The sequence below is a fragment of the Nipponia nippon genome, unplaced genomic scaffold, assembly GCF_047370975.1.
Source record: "Nipponia nippon isolate SJK-2023a ecotype South Korea unplaced genomic scaffold, ASM4737097v1 scaffold_27, whole genome shotgun sequence".
Taxonomy (NCBI): Eukaryota; Metazoa; Chordata; class Aves; order Pelecaniformes; family Threskiornithidae; genus Nipponia; species Nipponia nippon.
This window is the reverse complement of record NW_028262344.1, coordinates 2,967,895-2,987,069: the sequence shown is the minus strand read 5'-3', so window position 1 is coordinate 2,987,069 and position 19,175 is coordinate 2,967,895. Positions and strand designations below refer to the sequence as shown.

General features: G+C 56.1%; 3 protein-coding genes and 1 long non-coding RNA gene across 6 annotated transcripts in view; 2 read left to right on the top strand and 2 right to left on the bottom strand.

The window, feature by feature from the left end:
* PLPP5 (phospholipid phosphatase 5) overlaps positions 1-4,660 on the top strand; it is a 13,562-nt gene extending 8,902 nt beyond the window's left edge. For both annotated transcript variants that reach the window (XR_015705899.1, XR_015705898.1), the window contains one exon: positions 4,523-4,660. The gene's annotated coding sequence lies outside the window, so the exon portion shown is untranslated. The remainder of the gene's footprint in view (positions 1-4,522) is intronic.
* DDHD2 (DDHD domain containing 2) overlaps positions 1-9,061 on the bottom strand; it is a 12,484-nt gene extending 3,423 nt beyond the window's left edge. The window contains exons 1-14 of one of the 2 annotated variants that reach the window (XM_087762713.1): positions 8,673-9,061; positions 7,186-7,376; positions 6,215-6,304; positions 5,713-5,833; positions 4,591-4,680; positions 3,244-3,379; positions 2,392-2,600; positions 2,175-2,245; positions 1,867-1,986; positions 1,562-1,657; positions 969-1,091; positions 707-862; positions 524-626; positions 275-439 (exon numbers count right to left, since the gene is read on the bottom strand). In XM_087762713.1, coding sequence (XP_087618839.1) covers positions 275-439; positions 524-626; positions 707-862; positions 969-1,091; positions 1,562-1,657; positions 1,867-1,986; positions 2,175-2,245; positions 2,392-2,600; positions 3,244-3,379; positions 4,591-4,680; positions 5,713-5,833; positions 6,215-6,304; positions 7,186-7,376; positions 8,673-8,859 — 1,858 coding nt within the window. In that variant the 5' untranslated portion in view covers positions 8,860-9,061. The remainder of the gene's footprint in view (positions 1-274; positions 440-523; positions 627-706; positions 863-968; positions 1,092-1,561; positions 1,658-1,866; positions 1,987-2,174; positions 2,246-2,391; positions 2,601-3,243; positions 3,380-4,590; positions 4,681-5,712; positions 5,834-6,214; positions 6,305-7,185; positions 7,377-8,672) is intronic. The other variant, XM_087762712.1, reaches the window with a different exon arrangement.
* On the top strand, positions 4,663-14,079 carry LOC148055031 (uncharacterized). Its single transcript, XR_015705901.1, has 7 exons — positions 4,663-4,802; positions 4,894-5,102; positions 5,758-5,912; positions 7,383-7,618; positions 10,543-10,664; positions 13,052-13,263; positions 13,942-14,079. It is a non-coding gene; the product is annotated as an uncharacterized LOC148055031 (long non-coding RNA).
* Positions 13,636-19,175, bottom strand: BAG4 (BAG cochaperone 4). The gene is made up of 4 exons (XM_087762714.1): positions 19,019-19,175; positions 16,859-17,119; positions 16,253-16,495; positions 13,636-15,161 (listed from the first exon to the last, which is right to left on the bottom strand). The coding sequence occupies exons 1-4, from the start codon at positions 19,100-19,102 to the stop codon at positions 14,658-14,660; spliced, it is 1,092 nt and encodes a 363-aa protein (XP_087618840.1). The 5' UTR covers positions 19,103-19,175; the 3' UTR covers positions 13,636-14,657.

Here is a 19,175-nt window from a genome sequence, read left to right as displayed (position 1 = left end):
GACCCCCAGGAGGCCGTTACTGACCAGGCAGGTTGCCTCTTCTCCCCCTTCATCAGGCAATAACAGGGGAAGGCCACAGCATTTGGAGAGCCAAATGCATCCGCAGCTCAAAGGCAATCCCTTTGCTGAGCAGAGAAGAGGGCAGCAGCGCCTGGGTTGGACGCCAGGATGGGCACCTCGCTGGCATGGCTGCAGGGAGCCCGAGCACGCTGCTCCGTGGGCAGCTCGCAGTGCCGCATCCCTGGCTCCCCACCGCCCCGCACGCACCACCCACCTGGCTGCTTCTCCGTGCCGGCCTCGGCCTCCGCTTCGGTGTCGGTACTCGCCGCCTCGACGGCTGGCAGCGGGGCTCGAGTGAAGGACTGCCAGGCTACCCGCAGGGACCCCAGCAAGTTGTTCTTCAGGTCCACGCTCATGCGAGTCAGCCCTTCTTTCAGCTCTGAAAGGCAGGAGGGGTCGGCGTCGGGCTGGGGGCTGCAGCAGCTGCCCGGGGCAGGGGGAGAGGGGCTGCCCTTTCCCTTACCGAGGTGCATTCTCTTCCTGCCCTTGTGGTGGGGCAGCAGCATGGGCTCAAACTCCAGATCTGGGACGATCATGGGCTCAATCCGGTACGCCACCGGGTCAAACTGTATGGAGGAGGGGGACAGTGAGCCAGGGCTCACGCTCTGCATGTCTCACGCAGGAAGGCTCTGGCTCTTATACCTACAGGGTGGAAGATGTTGAAGAAGCCTTTGCAGGTGGGCAGGCTGTAGTTTGGGTTGATCCGCTTCACTCCTCGCACCGTGAGAAACATCCCGATGGGAGACCCAAAAGCAAAGAAGATGGTGGGCTTGTAGTTCAGCTGAGGATAGTTTGCCGAGACCTAGGAGAGAGGGAAATTCAGATTTGTTTCATGAGACAAACTCCATGCTGGTGTTACGAGCACCTTGTTGTTGCAGTTAGAGCATGGCGTCGAGCTCGGTAGTTACCTGTCCTAAGCCAACGTCTCGGTATTGGCAATTCTTGCCATCGTCTGTACTGTCTGGGTCTGATGGGGACCCAGGCCCGGCTCCCCGCTCCCTGCTGTGCCTGGGAGCTGCTGCTCTCTGGTCCTGCAGCAACACAAATGGGAAACCCCGCTAGCGCAGCTCCTGCAGCGAGCCCACGCCACGGCCCTTCCTACCCGCCCGTGAGCAAGTACGCGAGGCAGCAAACTGCCCAGCATCCCTTATCCTCCAGAACCAGGGCAGTCTTGGCAGCATCATCCTACTCCAGCCAGCCACCTCTCTAGCCGGCATCACCAACTTCAGTCTCTACCACCATTAACGAGTCCTCCCGCTCTGTGATCACCCTTAGAGGCCACGGGATAAAGTGATCCTGCAGTAGGGTAACGCCAGCGTAACATGCAGAAGCAGTAAGCAGCTCTGTTGCCACAGCCAAACGCAAGCCCGTGAGAGCCTCCTGAGCAAGGATGGCCAGGAACGAGGAGGTCGGGGTGCTCGGGGACTGATCGTAAGGCTGGTCCTTGTCTGAGAGCGATGGGATGCGACCTGGATGAACACAAGCCACGCAGAAGACAAACCTGCATCTCCGTCTTGGAGCTGATGTAATGAAGTATCTTCATTCTTGGTCCTAAGGGAATTCCCATTTCTTTAAGGTTTTCCTCTGTGCACAAGAACTGGAAAATAAGCAACCCAGATATTAGTACAGGAGCGGAGAGGTGTGTGCGGTGAGGTATTTCTGTTCTCTGTAATTCTGTTCCTGCTGCACTCCTCAGAGACGTTTCTTGGGAGAGTGACTCAGTACCAGGAAGATGTGCATAGGGTGGGAGGACTGGGAAGAAAAGCAACAAAGAAACACAGACAGCAAAACAGGAGAGCTCCTTACCAGTGCTTGCCTGTCCATTTTCTCCTTCTCAAAAACATCACAATATTCGGACAACTCCAGCTTCGTCAGGATTTCTGTTACCTCCTCAATACCCTTGTTGCTTGAGGTTGTCCTGGACCCCTGTGAATAGAGCCATCGGGGATCATGCTTTTTGCTCACTTATTTTCTCCTGTGCATTTTGGAGTCTCTCCCCCTTCCCCAGGCAGCCATAGAAGCAGGAGGTCAGTGTGACGCCGCAGCGGCGCAGCTACCCGTGCAAGCGCTGCGGGAGCACCCCACGGGTCTGTGCGCCGCCGGAGAGCGCGTACCTCTTTGCTGTGCTCATCCTCCTCGGGAGCGGCCTTCTGGTTCGTCAGGAGATCAAACAAAATGAGTGACCCTAGAAACCAGGCGCAGGCAGACAGAGCATCAGCATCTCATCGGGGAAAAGCCACGAGCCATCTCCTTTTTGGGACAAAAGACCAGTACCCTCCCTGCTCCCGCGGTACGGTGAGACTCACGGGACCTGCGAGTGAAACCCCTTACCCAAGCTGTGCCCCGCAATGGAGACCCCCCCTTTGAAGAGCGGGTTCCTCTGCAGGAAGAGCTGGTACAGGCGGTTCATTTCGGATGCCACCGTGTCCACGATGGTCTGGCAATAGGTGGAGCTGTTATAAAAGAAAACATCCAGGATGGTGTCGTTGATGAAGTGACGCAGGCGATTGATGCTTGGCAAAGTGATTCGCTCCAGGTCACTATGGAGGGGGAAAAGAGGAGAGAGGGAATTGCAGTTAGGGGTGCCAGTGAACCCCACCACGTTTCTAAAGCAAAATGTAAGTTCAGAGAAGGACTGCCACCGTCTCAAAGGACATAATGTTGTAATCCAGGCCCTCAGCTCGTGCCGAGACCGAAGGCAGAGCACAGCCTGTGCTCCAGCACTCCAGGCAGGAGTAAGGAGCCTGGCCTTCCTTCCGCAGGAGCCTAACCTGCTCTCTCCCCTTCCTAGGGGGGAGCAGTGCTTGAGTGCAGAAACTGGGTACTCGGTTTCCAGAGGCCTTTGGCAAGGCGTGGATGTCCATGGTCCCTCCCAATATTAGCCAGGGAAAGGCAGAAGCCTTTCCTCTCCGGCTGGATGCTGATCGGAGCAGGCACCTGCTGTGCTCTGCAAAAGAGGGCTGCGGAAAGACGGTGGAGACGGGGTCTGGCACAGAGGTGCTCTAGGGGACCCCGTCTGTCCTGCATACCCCTGCGTGCTCACAGCCCTAAACGCTCACAGCTTTCCCTCTGCCTGCAGTAACCACCAGAAAAAGCAGAGTTTAGGTGGGAGGAGGCCAGCTGTGTGCTTTGCCGTTCCCACGGACGCTGGCACCAGAGGAGACGGCTGTCGGGGACACTTACACGTCCACCCCAGTGGAGTGGAGGGAGCTGTGCCAGTTCACAGGTAGAAACTCCACCCGGCCGATCTGCTGCTGCTCCTGGGCTTTCTTGAAGTGCGCTTGCAGCATGCTTAGGGAAACATTCCTGAAGTCATTCACTGGAAAAGAGCATGAACTCTTACCGAGATCCACCAGGCTACAGGGCAAGCCTGCTGCATCAACAACACTTAATAAGATAAAAGAAAAGATCATTACCAGGGGAAATCCCACCAGGGTCTTTAATCTGCTGCTGCTACCCTAAGACCTTGAATCTTTAACTACAAGATCAGGGGAAGGCTCCACATCCTTATGTGTGCGTGTGTACTGGATTTCACTGTCCCATCTGTAACAAGCTTCCTTTCCACATGGGCAGGGCTTTAACACAGCAGTCAGAATAAGAAAGGTACTTTTAGGAATTGAAAAAAAATAAATCTGTTGCGAAGATGCATGTGTTAGAAAGGGAGTCCCAAGGGAGGAGATGGACTTGAAATTACTCAGTTCTGAGGGAGAAAGGCTGATTTCCTTCATTTCAAATGGTCGGCAGCCTTGAAAATAGTTTCATCAGATGAACATATAGAAGAACACGCTGCGTTAAAGCAAAGGTATATTTTATAGGAACTAAACACAGTCTGTGAAAAATCTCAGCTCCCTTGGTTTCTACAAGTTAAATCACGTCAGGCTTCCAGGCAGTTTCAGCGATCCCCTGTCCTACAGAACTGAAGCACTCTGGGCAAATAACAATGAACAGGTCAGACTAGAGTTACTTGGTTTAGTACCCCGTCTCCAATATTGATCAACAGTGGCTGCTTAGGGGAGTGTGTAAGACCAGCGACGCTTCTCGCACGCTCTCCTAACCTCCAGGCATTTGCAGCTTGGGAATTTCCTGAGCCAGAAGCAAGCGCCCCTGGTTTTAGTCCAAAATCACTCCAGAGGCTGCTGGACGGGGTGTTGCCTGGTAGATTTTACCCAGTGAGATTAACCCGTAGCAATAGACTGAGCAGGTTACTAATTAGTTTAGCAGGTTTAGACAGTTACTTGGAAAATCTGTATCCAATTTGGGAAACTCACTATTTCGAGCAGCAGCAAAACACAGTGATGAAAAGTGGTTGCGCAAACCTTTCCAGATGGTAGGATTTAATGGGTTAGTGAGTGTTGCATTCACGCTCCCCATTGCAGTCAGCAAATTTGACCATGCGGCTTGCCAACGTGAGTGTCGGAACAGTTTGAATGCGCTCTGACAGTGTTTCACATTGTCCATGCAGATGAGGGTTTACTGGCTCCGCTAAAAGCAGCGTACGGAAAGAGCACCCCGGCCGGGCTCCACACCTACCGCACTGGATGATGCTCCTGAACCGAATGTCGCATGCTGGGCCGATCCCGTGCACCACGAAAACCAGGTGATCGATTTGCAGCGGCTCTCCTAAGGAGGAAGGAAGAGTTCAGAGCACAGGCCCTGCGGGAGGCATCACTTAATGAGGAACTGACCCGCTGAAACCACGTGCTCTGCAGGAGAGCGGAGCCTCCCATCCTCACCTCAGCCAGGTAAAAAACCCTTGAGTGAGTGCCTGGATTTTATGCCTAAAGAGTAGTGGGATTTCTCACATTTCTGAACTGTTTGTCCTGCTAAATTCAGCTGCCCAGGCTGGGACAGATCCGGATCGACAGGACAGTAGAGGAAGGCGAGGCGGCTCGTCCCCCCTTCTGTCACCATCCTCACTTCAGCAGGAGGGGATGGTCCTCACAGTTCACACCCACCCGGCCGTGGGGAGGACTCGCTCCAGCTGCCCTGTGCCCAGCCTGCTCTGCTGAGCTACCCGGCCCCGGCGTAACTGCATCTCTCAGGTAGGCACCAGGTGGAGTTACGTCTTGTTCTCTACTTCCCACACGCTTTAGTTAGCATATGTACTTTTCTGAAGGCATGCACGCGTGGAAAATAAAGGGGTTAGATGGGAGTAACTGCCTGTCCTCACCATGGGGACAAGTCCTGAGGCCTGACTGGGAGCTCTGGGACAGCTGGGAGCGGGCAGAGCTGAGGCACAGCTTCAGAGACAGGGAGAGCACGTGCGCCAGAAAGTCACCTGCATGTAGGTAAGTGATAAACCCCTGTGTCCCTACCACAGAAAGAAACTCCTCCTTTACAAACATACGTGCCAAGACCTCAGGGGTAATTTCAGGCACTGCAATGCTTTCAACAGCTCTGGTCTCAGTGCAGGAGCTGGAAGCGCACGGCCTTCTCCCCACGCGTCTGCCTCCTGCACATTCATTTACGCTGCAGGCACTCTGCTGCTAGGAATGTTTCTGAAAACCATTCAGTTCCTTTTGGGACAAAATTTTTAGATGTGCCCTTCATTTAAAGGATCATGGAAGCTTCTGTCAGTCTTTTTGAGAAAACAGGTTGGAAAACAGACCCTATCGCGTCGGATGGGCGGAAGGGAGGGAGAAGCGAGCTCACCATTGGGGATCTCGGCAGCGATGTTTTCTACTCCTCTCTTCACAGTCCGAGGTCGACCTTGTTCCGTAGGAGTTGAGCCCCAGTCATCGGAGGTGGCAACCGGGTGGTAGTGCACCATCAGCTTGTAAACAAGAAGAGCCTGTCATTAAGCTGCGCTGCATACCATGGTTAAGCAGAGGAGAATTTTGCTACAACAGCTGGTAGGTGATACGGGGTGGTACCAGACCGCGATGTTTAATTGCGCTTGTACGAGCCCTTTGCGCAAAGAGAGCGAAAGATGTGTTGAAAAGAAACGATGAGGTGTGAAGCAGACTCTCTGCTGGCGTTGCCCTCTGCTCTGGCACAGCTAGGTGAGGGGAATGCCGTTTGGACAGAACTGATTTCTCAGCAGACATGGTTAAAAGAAACAGCATAAAGCCAGAGCCTAAAGACAGCATAAAGCCAGGCCCTCAAGAGAAGTGAAGGGATGTCCTTGCTGGTCAACACACCAGGCCCTCCTCACCTTTGGGTTGTGCAAGATAATGATTTCCCTGCTAGGGGACTCCAGTTTCTTCTTCCACTCATCCAGGGTCACAGCAATCATGTAAGCTTCCTGAGGAAAAGAACACCCTCCGTCAGTCAGCTGAAGGTATTCCCATGAATATTCAACCGCTTGGGACGTTCCCCACCCATTTTATGGTATCTGTTATCAACGCGCCTTGCGAAAGAGGCAGGGAAATCAGCCAGGTCAAGCTGGAGGAGCAACAGGGTCACCTGAGAATCACCTGCTAGAGGGTTTCCAAGAAGCCCCCACTTTAATTGCAGCAGCAGACTTCCCTATCAATTTAGAATTGTATTTTTTGGTACATCAGAATACAGATTATTGTAAAGATGTATATTTTTATACATGTATCTATATATCTCTACACATATATCTTTCCAAACAAGTCTCCAGCCATTAACAGTAGAGACCACTGAAGTCTCTGACGCTACATAGCACTCAGCGGGTCCCTGCAACGATGATTTCTCTTTCTTGCATTCACGACTCCCTTGGCGTTGGTGAAACCATGAGCGTAGCGAGGATGATTCTCACGAGGAGAATCAAACTGAAGTTAGAGCAGGCAGGGTCAGGAAAAAAAACAGAGCAAAGCTGTGAGAGCGAGGCTGCAAGCAAGGCCAGAGCCGCGTGGCGTGCTGAGAGCACCCGGGCGCTTAAACGTGTAGCGGGAGGATGCTGACACGGCTGGATGAGGGCAGGAGGAAGGGGAGGCTGCCCAGCTACAGCAGGCTGGGAGGGAGACGGCGGCAGCCTTTACAGTTATGTTAATCAGCTGCGAAAACGCCATGCCAAAGCCTCTTTTGAGTTCATGTCCTCAGGCGTGACTGTGGTGCCAGTTGCCCTGTAGGAGTTTGGGACATCAGGGCCAGTATTTGACAATGAGAAGCCAAGATGCTTCTCGGCAAGATGGATGCTACCAGGAAGGGTGCGTTTACCTCCAGTTCTTTGCTGAAGGTCTCCGAGTAGGGAATATACTTATTGTCCTTGTCTCCCTTGTAAAACCAGGTGCAGCGACGCACTTCAGATACCTCCTCCTCCCAGTACACTGCGACACGCTGCCTCTTCTTCAGATGCACGTCGTACCTACCCCCTGATGTTGGGACAACCAGATCTTCTTTGTCTCTCCCTGCAGGAACCAAGGCCTGAAATTAATCGCGAGAGGACCAGAAAGGCATGCTACCAGAAAGCTGTATACCATGCCAGAACAGAGGGATGAAGCTGGAGCATCTTCTGGGGGCAGCACACATGAGCATGTGTGAGCAACAGCAGTAGACACCGACGTTCTCCGTACCCAAGCACAGAGAACAGCGTCGGCGGGCAGCATCCTAGGAGAGATGCCCCAAGTCAGACTTCCCCCAGGGGCAGGAGGTAAGATGAAGGCATTAAGCTACAACTATCTCCCTCTCTAGTTCAGGCACAGGCTTACACGGACTCTTCCTGCCTCACTTAGATGGTAAAACGTGAATTTGTGGCCCTGGGAAGTGCATTGCTTATTGGTGGAGGTGCGGGTCTCCAGGTCTCTTAGCCATTCCCCTCTAAAACGGAGAACTCCACGCAGATCCCAATACAGACTTAAAATTCTTAAAATGAGTTCAATACAGACTTAAAATGAGTTGCGTCTGCCCGCTGGCCAGGCTGCTGGCAGAGCGCCCCGCGCCAGGCTGGGCTCGGCTTGGCTGCGGCACTGAGGACCGGCGGCACGGCCTCTAATCCGAAGCTTCCTGGGAGAGGGAGGACGGGAGCAGCCCTTGGGCAATCGGTGCTCCGCTTTAAGGACAGCCCTGGCAGCGGGTTCCGCAGACGGGCAATATTTGGCGGCACGAGGGCCTCGTGGCAAGCGGTGTCGCGCAGAGCAGAGCCCGCTGCCTGGGCAGCAGCCTCCAGGAGCAGGCAGGCAGGCAGAGCACCACGCGTCCGCACGGGAGAAATCTCCCCAGCGGGATTTCTGCCATCCTGCTGGGCCCTCTCCCATCCGCACCAGAAGGGTGCTTTGCAGTATGATTGTATAGAATTTAGAGCATATATCAAATGAATGAGGTCGGACCATTCGATGCATCCAAACGGCGTAGTTATTCATGCGTTTACAGCTCTAGGAGTAGGCACGTTGCCACGAAAAGTCCCAATTTAAAATTCCCGAGGGAAAATTTTGCATCCCGGTGGAAGCCATGGATGCGTTCAGGGAATTTCCCTCTGATACCCGGACAGCGTTTCCCTTGAGCACACACCTGATGCTCTCCCATTGACCTTACCGGGCCAGTCCCTTACGGCGATTTTAAAAGCAGGGACTAGGTATTTAAAATCAAAGGGCAATTTAAAAATAGAAGCGACAGGAGCTGAAGGCAAGCAGTGCCGTGGAGGCGGATGGAGTTTTCCCTGCGGCTCCTGAGGGAGCAGCCCCTGCCCAGGCGTCATTTCGCCCTACCTGAGCCGTGAGCCTCCTCCAGCCTCTCCGAGTCCTGCGTGCTGAAGGGGATCCATCGCTCTCGGGAGTCCGTGACCTTGCAGTAAAACCAGTGGGGAACCACCGCTTCGTATCTGTTCGTGGCGTCCGGCTCCGCAGCCTCGGGGGCCGCGGGGGGCTGCGCCTGTTGCTGCTGCGGAGCGGACATGATGATCCTCCACACGCGACGGGAGACGCGAGTGGGTGAATTTAAAGAGCCTCAGAAACGCCGGTTCCGTCTCGAATGGAAAACGCTCCCCCCAAATCCCCTCCTGTCGCGGCGGGCCCGGGGGTAGCGGGGGGCCGGGCGCGGCGGGCGCCCCCCCCTCGCACCCACGCGTGTCCCTGGGTGTGCGGCCGCCCCCCCCCCCCCCCCCCGGCCTGGCTGGCTGCCGGCCGGCGCGGCCCCCGCTCCCGGGGCGGCTCCTCCGGCGGCGCGGCCCGGCCCGGGCGGCAGCGCAGGCCCCGCTGCCGGCCCCGGCGACCGCCCAGCCCGGGGCGGTGCTCCACGGCCCGCCCCGCACCGCCCCGCACCGCCCCGCACCGCCCCGCCGGGCTGCCGTCACGGGCGGGGGCGGGCGAGAAAGGAGCGGGGCCTGCCTGCAGCCCCTGCCCGCAACCCTGCCCGCTGCCCCCGGTGCACAAAGCCCCTGCCTGCAAGTCCTGCCCGCAGCCCTACCCGCAGACCCTGCCTGCAAGTCCTGCCTGAAAGCCCTGCCTGCAGTCCTGCCCACTGCCCCCGGCGCACAAAGCCCCTGCCCGCAGCTCTGCCCACTGCCTCCAGTACACAAAGCCCCTGCCTGCAAACACTGCCTGCAGCACTGCTTGCAGCCCCTGCCTGCAACCTCTGCCTACAGCCTTGCCCGCTGCCCCCGGTGCACAAAGCCCCTGCCCTGCAGACTTGCCTGCAACCCCTGCCTGCAAGCGCTGCCCTCAGCACTGCCTGCAGCCCCTGCCTGCAGCCGCTGCCTACAGCCCTGCCTGCTGCCCCTGGTGCACAAAGCCCCTGCCCTGCAGACTTGCCTGCAGCCCCCGCCTGCAGCTCTGCCTGCAACCCCTGCCTGAAACCCCTGCCCGCAGCCCTGCCTGCAGCCCTGCCTGCTGCCTCCGGTGCACACAGCCCCTGCCCGCAGCCGCAGCTCTGGGGAGGGTTGCGCGGCCCTCGCAGCTGGCAGCGGCCTGGGTGGGTCCGTGCCCGAACACCATCGCAGGTGGGTGATGCCAGCGCTAATTAGGCTAATTAGGACTCTCCGGCCTAAGTCCTGCCTTCAGGCCAGTCATCGCGCCCCGAAGCCGGATGCGGGCGGGCAGGGGTGCGTGGTGTCGGCGCAGCATCGCCGGGAAGCACATGCCTTCGTGCCAGTCGTCTCCCACGCGCGGCGTAGACAAACACTTGGGCATAGAGCAGAACCCACGAGATGCTGATTTAATGTTTGTTTTGCAATCTCTCCGTGCCCCTTTCGCCTTAGTGGGGATTGAGAAACGCTCTTCTGATGGTGGGTGTTGCTTGCAGAAGCGACAGGCAACCCCAGAATAAGAGTTTGGTTTCTGTAGAGATGAGCCTCGTGATAAATACAGAGACACGCTTTCTAATTTGGGGTTTTGTGATGTGGGTGGATGCTGTAAGATAAACCAGCTGCCAGGAATTGTCATCCCAGTGCTCACCTCCGCCACGGTGGTTACTGGCTGGGAAGACTGACTGGCCAGAAATGCTGAAATCCTCGGGTTTGCATCTGTAGAGCAAATGGCCGCAAACCTTGTCCGTGCAGCCTTGCCTGCGCAGGGCCCGCACCGGCTTGGTGCTGACACAGCTCCTGCCCGCGCCTCTGCTGCGGCGTCTTTCTCCTTTCAGATCGCCGTCTGAGCCGCGACCCACTTTGGTCCTGCTTTGAAGGAGACGGAAGGCGGCGGGGACGCGGCGGGGACGGACGCGGTTACATCAGCGGGAGTTTTCTGCAGGCTGCGGTGCGGAAGGTACGCCCTGATCCTGCTCTGTTAGGCTCAGCTTTGGGGGAAACACATAAAACCCAGCGTCTGCCTGAGGGACTCAGAAACGTCATACGCAGCCGCGTCTTCTCCTGGAGCTGTTCAAATACCCAGCCCCGCTGAACTGATAACCTGCCATTTCAGCCCACTTTTTGATGTTCTTCCATGTGCTTTTAACTGGAGGTTTACATAACGCTCTGCCACGTCCTTCCCACACGCGGGGACTTAAACTCCGGAAGAGGAAATATTGTAAAGGAATACGTTACCTCGATAGGTTCAGAAACCCACCTCCCTCCTTCCTCCCAGACTTTGTCTGGCTCGTATGCCACGCACATACTTTCAGTTTTTCCTACGAACAGCTAAAGGTATCGTTCTTGCCACGTCTCCACAGTGGGAAACCTTTGTCCCAGTCCACAGAGCACTGGTGACAGAGCAGCTGAGTGTACGCTTTTCTCTTCTCTCCTCGCTGACTGCATTGCAGTGCTACTGAGTGTACAAGGTATCAGGATTGCTCCACGCTCCTCCTCGCACAGCTAGAACCGGCTTACCCCTTTTCCCTGGCAACTGACAGGGGAGGGAAACGAGGACTAGAGCAAACAGGATGCAATAAACAATGCAGTTTTGTTCCTGATGCGATTGTTGCTACTGAAACAAATACAGAAAATAAAGTTTCGGCCAGCTCCGCAGATTCCAGACTAACTGAAGCTGGTAGTGGGCTGCTTCTTTTCGTGTACCTGTAAGCAGCGACTTGCTGCAGCGCTTCTGCTGATAACACCAACCTCAAAAAAGCAGCAGGGCTGACGCATCGCTGCCCTGTTTGTCCGTGGCCACCCCGCTCAAGTGACAGTCACAGAAAGAGCTGTGACACCGGTCGGTAGCGGGGAGGGAGGCCTGCCCCAGGGGCGGTGGCCGCTGTGCTCCTGTAGCAGCTCGCAGTGGGGGGGTGTGCGGGGTTAAAGCCAGGCTGCAGTTCTGCCCCTTCTTGGTGTGGTTTTATCAAGGGGTTGATGAGGCAAAGCAGGGGGAGACCCTGCTGTTCGGAGGAGTGTGCAGGAGGACTGCCGGCACCGTGAGCTGTCCTTCACAGCTGTAGCAGTCCTCCGTGCTGTAGAAGTCAATGCGCACTGATTGACGAGCTGAGCGATTTCACTTTCTCTGCTGAAGCACGACTGACGCACACCATCTCTTGCAACAACAAGTTTCAGACTTTGGCTAGATCCTGCCCAACAAAGGGAATCCAAACCTTCATTTCAACAGCCACGCCGACCAAATGAAAAAACAAATGTGGGAACAGAGGAAGAAATGAGCTCTTTGGTAATTCCTTAGAGAGCCCAAATGCGGTGAGACGGTGGCCTGGACTTGGCGCCAAACCTGAAACGGCTGGAGAGCGCAGCGGCGGGGTGGGGGGGTCACACCTTTCCTCAGGGCTGGCTCCGCTCCCCAGTATGAGTTATGGGGATCAAACCTGCATCCGCCTCCAGCAGAAAGGAGCGCCTTTGAGCCAGGTACGGGTGGTTTCAGAGCTCAGCGATGCCCTGTGCACCAAGGAGAACTGCAGCGGAGGCTGTTCTCCCCTCCCGCATCACCAGAGCTGTCCTTCCAAGCTTCCCTTCGCCTCCCGAGAGCACAGGCTCCCCCGCAGCCTCTGCCTGCTGCAGAGCGTGGTTTGGGCTGCCACCCGGGTACTGCGAGCCCAGCGGCTCATCCCGCGCCACCAGCTGCATTTTTCACTTCTTGACTTTTCTAGAAAGGGACAAGTTAGCTCTCTTTAGGTACTTACCTTCTTTACTTTTTCATCTCCTTCCTAGCCTTGTATAGACAAACCTTGCAGGAAATACTAAAGGATCAGAAGAATAGGACTCAATTAATCTGGAGCTGAGTCCGCTAGCAATCCCGTAGCACAAGGACTCAGCTTTCTGCCCCCACACCAAGCATTTCTTCAGAGTGGTTGATGGTTTTTCTTGCCCATATTCCCTTTCAAAAAAACCTAAATAAAGTTATTACTGTATCAAGCTAAGTCAGTGAACCCACAACAGTCTCTTGGGAAAGATTTCAGGACATTAGAGGCAGCATTTAACAAGATTTTCAACCATAAGATAAAATGAGAGGGGTAGAGACACCACAGTGCTGCTCTTCATTCATTTCAAGAGCCACTGGTAGCAAGGCTGGTTGTGTGGAAACCGTCCCTACCACGAGTATTTTCACAAAAAAAGAAACAAACCCAAAGCACGGATTAATTCCTGGAGATGCTGCTGACACTGCTGCCTTTATCAGAGAAAGAAAGGGGGTATTCACTGGGGCTGGGCCGTTGCTTTCTGTACACAGTATAGTAACAGGGCATCAGTCTGTTTATTGTCTTCTGCTTTATCTCCCAGTATAGCCCCCAATTCTCAGAAGTGGGATTTCATGCTGTATCCGAAGCACGGATAGCTTGGCCTGGCTGCTCTCTGCCTGACAAGAGGATGAAATGAAATAGCAAGCAAGCATTTATCCATCCCAGGACATTCAGCTCCCTCCTGGCTTGGACGGGGCCGTTTTTGCAGGCTGACCGCCACATGATCACGGACACGTCCAACGAGCTGCAAAGGTCAGTCCCGTGCACGCAGCCGCGTCTGGGAATGATGTGGGATTTGCCGGGTGCCTTCAGGACATCGGCTGGCCGTCAGCCCGCAGAGCACATGGTCAGGGCGCTCCCAGCCTCGGGTGTGCCCAGACCCCTCCCAAAACACGGCCACCGGCCCTAGGGCCACGGCTGAGGGCTCCTGGAGCATCTGCACCGCTTGGGAGGCGATGGGGGCCACTGGGGCACCCCCCCAAACAGGCATTCTCAGGGGTAACTTGCTGCATTTATCCCTAACCTCGGCCGCTGAGACAGCCTGGCTGGTGTTTTGGTTACAGGCAGGTCTAAGTTACACAACCTTGCCCACAACTTCTTTTTGAAGAAAAGAGACTTCGAGACGTCTTAATTACAAAATGACATTTAAAAGTTGTCAGGGTTTATTATCTCGTCACACAGAGTAATGATTCACTTAACATGTTGTAACCAGAAGGTTAACAGTAGGCTGAGCCCTTCCCTTCCCCTCCGCATTGTACAGTGCCACGAGTATGGCGTTGCAGTGGATACAAAACTCGCAGTATGTGGAAGGACGTTACCATTAAAAAGTGGATTTTTACCCAAGTGACCTGGAAAGCATTTCCAAGCATCCTGCCGGTTCGGGCTGCTCTGCTCTGACATCGTTCCTCTGCTTGTACCTGTCCTTTTCAGTGGCAGAACTGAGATTTCCAGGCTGTGTTCCCGTGTCCGCGGGGGATGCCACGGACTGGCTCGTCACGACAGAAGAGGAGCAGCATGACGTGACATCGGCTTGCATCGCCTGGGCTGCCAGCGTGGTCCCTTTCTGCAGCACTTCAGTGTAGCTACTTGAGTGCACTAAAACCAAACAAAACCCCACGACGACACGCAAGAGTTTATGGCAAGGAAGCTGAAGCTGAACGTACATGCAGTGACTGACAAGCCTAGAGTCTTGGTTTGTGGCTGCACGTTGCAGGACCGTTGTGACCACATCTGACAAGTCTTCCAGCTGTTTAAAGAACTGCTGTGGCTGCAGGAGGCACCTCGAGATTGGCTCTGGTTTGGGGAACTTTGTACAGTGATTTTCTTCCTGCTGATGAAGAGGATGCGGATCCCCACGGAGACCTCTACAGCCTAAGTACCTTGGGTGGTGCTGCTTTTCCAAAGCCTGGAACAAACAAACAATTCAGTTTGCTGCTTCAGACCTCCCTTAATTTGTCTGTTGCCAAGTTATTTGTTGGGCTTCTGGGTTGGTGGGGTTTTTTTTTGGTGGTTTTGTTTTGTTTTTTGAACTCGGGGCTTATTGCTATTCCATTGTCAATAGTGCGTAGCAGAAAAAGCTGAGATTTAACAGAACTAAAACTCTTTGGAACCTCAACAACAGGCTGTGTGTTGTGGCTGATGTGCTTTCACAATCCCTTTCTTTCCAGTTTTTCCAGTATGGCCTGAATTCTGTGGACGGACTCTTTCCTGGCCTGCCGAACACTGTCCTGGCCACCAGTCTCGATGGAATCCAGTTCCAACAGCAGCTTGGTCAACATCTCCTCCAAAAGCCGGTAGGATTTATCTGTCTTTTTTCCGACAAATTCATCCACCTCTTCCTCCAGCTGTTCAGCCTCCCCCATAACGTGGAGGATTCTCTGAATCTCTGGCTGGATGGCTGCAGAATTTGTTGAAGGCTGGTCACCAGGTTTGAAAACAGCCTCCCGGTTCCCAGCCAAAAGCTTCCGAGATGCACTGTCATACATTTGGGGCTGTGCGCTGTACTGCACCTTGGGGTTTGAGGGGGATGGCTTGGCGTTGAGCGGAGTGCCTGGCCTGTGGTCATTCATTGTCCCAGAGTGCTGGTGATTGACATCGGAATAGTAGTTGTGTTGGTTCACACTTTGCTCAGGTTTGTCGTAAGCAGTATCCTACAGTCAGAAGGGGGAAAAAAAAAAATCTTTAAGTGCGTTTCCCTTAAAGCCAGGTTTTTAATCTTGCGCTCCACAGGCAGGCAGGGCTGAGGGAACTGGGCAGCAGGTGACACCGTGACTGCTTTGAGGTGAGCATGCCTGGGAGGACAGGGCAGACCGGGTTATGCACGATGTTACCAGGGATCTGGGCAGCATTTTCCAGACTGTCACACACCGTGATGTCATAACACATCACGTCCCTGCGGGCTGGCACCCTGTGTCCTGCCAAGTGGGCTGGTTTCTGCGAGGAGTCCCAAAGAGGGAGACGGGACCCACGCTCGTCCCTGGCTGTTAAAGAGCAGATCCCCGGCAAGAGGCACGTGCCTAGAAGAAACAGTGTGAGCCACTGAACGCTCGTTACCTGTGACCAGGGGAGATGCTAAATAGATTTCAACACGGTCCCATTTGGATATTCTGCAGAAGGCCCTTCTCTGCAGGTAGCACACTTTTGAACCGTTCCCAAATATTAGCAGCCCCCAGCCCCGAATCCACACATCCCCCCATCAGGGCTGCTGCTGCACGTGCCAGCGCTGCTGCCAAGAGTCATTTGACTCCTGAGCAAACCCAGAGGAAGCCGAGATGAACGGACCCCACCAAATGCATCATCTCCTTAGATTTGTTTTTGCTTAAAACATTCCTCAGTAGAGGATGACCGTGCCCAAACCAAGCACTTGTAGAGGAATAGCAGAGTCTGCAAACCGACCCGCAGGTTAGTCCCACACTCTGCGGGAGGATTTCTGACAGCGTTAGCTGCTTGAGGAAAAAGAGCTGGACAAGCAAGACAAGGTTTGACCCATTTCAAGACCTGCCCTGGGACGTCTGGTATCTCCAGTACCTTTCTGGAATTACAGCCGTGGATTTTGGTATGCAAATAGATTTTGCTGGCAGTACCCTGGATACCTGCTGCTTTGTTTCTACCTAAACTAACTGTGCTCGGAGAAAGGGGCATTCCCAGGAGACAGAGGCAGGCTTTGAGGAAAGCTCTATAATCTAGGAGGTCTGAGCGCAGCCGGGACTCAGCACAGGCGCTGTGGAAGCATCAGCTGTACCTTAGAGTCCCACGCAGGAGGGTGGGAAGGAGCTCCACTGCTGGTCCAGGATGGGTGCGAATCGGAGCTGAAGAGGTTCCCATGCACCGAAGCAGCGGGCCACGCGTAACGCGGCTGCACCCCATAGACGGTGGGGGGAGCCCACGTCTCCTCCGGGGGTCTGGGCTGCGGCGGAGGCCCCTGCGGCGTGACCCCTGGGTTGTTGTCTCCGTATGGATACTGTGGGATGGGCATTCCCGGGGTCTGCAAGAAAAGGGGGGTACAGGCGTTACCCCTGGAGTCACTCCGAGCACCGTTCCCTCCAGACAGCCCTGGGAACCGCTGCAGCATCAGGCTTGCTGCCCGATTCCTGCTTTCCTAGCCCACAAGCTCGGAGTCTCGGGAGAATGGGGTGACCACAAGTTTTTATAAGAATAAAACCAGGCAGGGCAAGCTGCTCAAGGCACAACAGCCATTAGGACCCACGGATCCATCGGAGGAGGCACTGTGGGCTTCCCCTCCGCTGCAGCCCCATAAAACAACTTCTTGTGCCCCGGGAACTGCAAGCCCGGCAGCTGCACCGACACCGGGGCTGGAAATTGCTGTGGCCGGTGCCCGGCTTCTTACCTGCGGTGGGGAGTAGCCAGGAATCTGCTGTCTCCTGAGAGAGGACCCTTCGGCGGGGCAGTCCGGCGGGGCGTAGCTCCAGGGGGGAGCGGGCGACGGGGGCCGGTACATGCCCGCGGACTCCGCAGGGTAGGGGGTCCGCGGGGGCCCGGAGCCGTAGTACCCCCGTGTCTGCGGCAGGCTGGCGTAGCCCGGGGCAGCGCCGGGAGCCGGAGGGTATGGGGGGCTGTAGGCTCCGTTTGCGTAGGGAGAATCCATTGCCTGGGGAGAAGGGAAGAGCAGACGAAAGGTGATGGGCTGTGGACACGGGGCAGAGGGGCTCCGGTCCGGCCCAGCAGCAGCCCGGGGAAAGAGGACTGACCCTTCCTGCAGCGTTTAACTAGGGGGTTCCTTCGTCCCCAAGCTGATTTGCCCCAGTTTTAAGTTTTCCTGCTCTAACGTGGCTTGGTGTTGGCCACTGTCTGCCTCACGCTTTGGTCCCACTGCCCTCGCAGCACGCTCGGGGAGACGGGCAGCGTCAGGGGCATTGCAGGGGGACCGATTTGTCTGGAGGGTGGGAAGAGAGGGGGTACGCTAAGCTTAACCATGCTGCACTCAGCTAAGCTTTGCTCAGAAATACGCCTACAGTTCCTCCCAGCAAGCAGCCCTTAGGAGGTTCAACCCCGTCCATGTAGTCACCGACTGGTGGATGAAAAAAAAAAACTCCAGGAAAGTTCCTTTCCTCTTCCAGTCTGCAAACAGAAATGATGCAAGCGGACGAGATCTACCAGTTCTGGGGCCCGAGGGTGTTCGGATCACCGAGCCGCAGCCGCGGGAGCAGCCGGCTTGGAGAACTTGTCGTACGAAAGGTCTGTGCGTCCAGAAGGTTTGTGAGACATTATCGGAATACATTCAAGTAATCAATGTGTATTGAACGTGAGCTTCCATCTAACCACGGAGGCGACGATTAAGCGCTAGGATTTCAGGAGCTCACGGATGACTCCCTGTAGCTTTGGGCAAAGCAGTTTTTTGCCCGCGAGCTGCTTCACGGAGGAGAGGTTGCATCACCTGCGTGCCGGGATTTATGAAAGAGCCGGATCAAACCTACACATCCCATGGGATTAAAACAAACCACAGTTATGTCTGGACAGCAGACAACCTCTTTGGAAAGAGTAAAGCCTTTCTCTTCAGACAGTATTTACGCAATAGCCCCTAAAAAAGAGTTATTGCTGCAATAAGAACAACAAGTAGATCCCGAGAAGGGCAAATCATGGGACCGGGGTGCAGCAGGATGGGTGATGCTTTTTTCCCCGCTCTGCCCCGAGTTTGCCATCCCTTTCCGCCGGTGGGGTCTGTCGTACAAACGCCGCCGTTGACGCGGCCGGCGTCTTTAGTCTTGGAAGAGGGGGACGTGGCCGGGATCGGCTCCTCCAGCCTCGCGCTCGCGCCGGGGAAGAGGCAGCGCCTGCCCGTTGGCGAGGGGCCGGTTAGCCGGGACCGGCACACGCCGGGGCCGGCCATGCCCAGCTCTCACCGGGCACCCGGGCAGCAAAGCAGCCGGCGATGGCGGCGTTTCCCCGGCGATCTCTTCGTTAAAATACGTGCCCTAGAAATGTCACCTTGAACTGGAGATGAAGGTAAAACCTGCCGGCGTTCATCGCTTTACGTGTTTTCCCCAGCTGGACACCTGCCCGACCCTCGTGGGCCGGGAGAGCGGATTTTTAAGGCAAACGGATCCTTTTGGAAATCAAGCCACGGGAGCGGAGAAAAATACCTAAGTCGGGCTTCAGGAGGTAAGAGCTGAGCTTAAAGACCCGGACAGCACTCACGGCTCCGCGCCGCTGCCCCGGGTGCGCTGGGGGAGCGGTAACGGCGGCGCAGCGCTGACCCGGAGAGCCGGGCTCCCTCCTCCCCCGGCGGCGGAACCGGCCCGGTCGTGTCGGTAAGGGGGGGCTCGGCCGCCCGTTAGCGGGGGAGCAGAGACAAGGGTCCGGCCCTGCCCTCCCCGCCGGGCGGCCCGCAACGAGGGAATGGAGACCGCGGCTGCCCCCGCCCCCGCCCCGGTCCCGGTCCCGGTCCCGGCCCGACCGCCTCGGGGACGGGCGGCGAGCGGGCTCCAGCCCCGGTGGCTCAGCTCAACGGCCGGGATCGCGGCGGCCGCCTTCCCCCCCGCGCCGTTACCTGCGCCGCCGCCGCTGCCGGCGGGCGGGGGGACCCGGGGGGCCACGGCGGGCCCGGCTCGGCGGCGCGGCCGCGGGGCTCCATGGCCGCCGCCCCGCCCGGTCCCGCCGCCCGTCACCGCCGCCAATCGGCGGCCAGGTCCCGCCCCGCCGCCGAC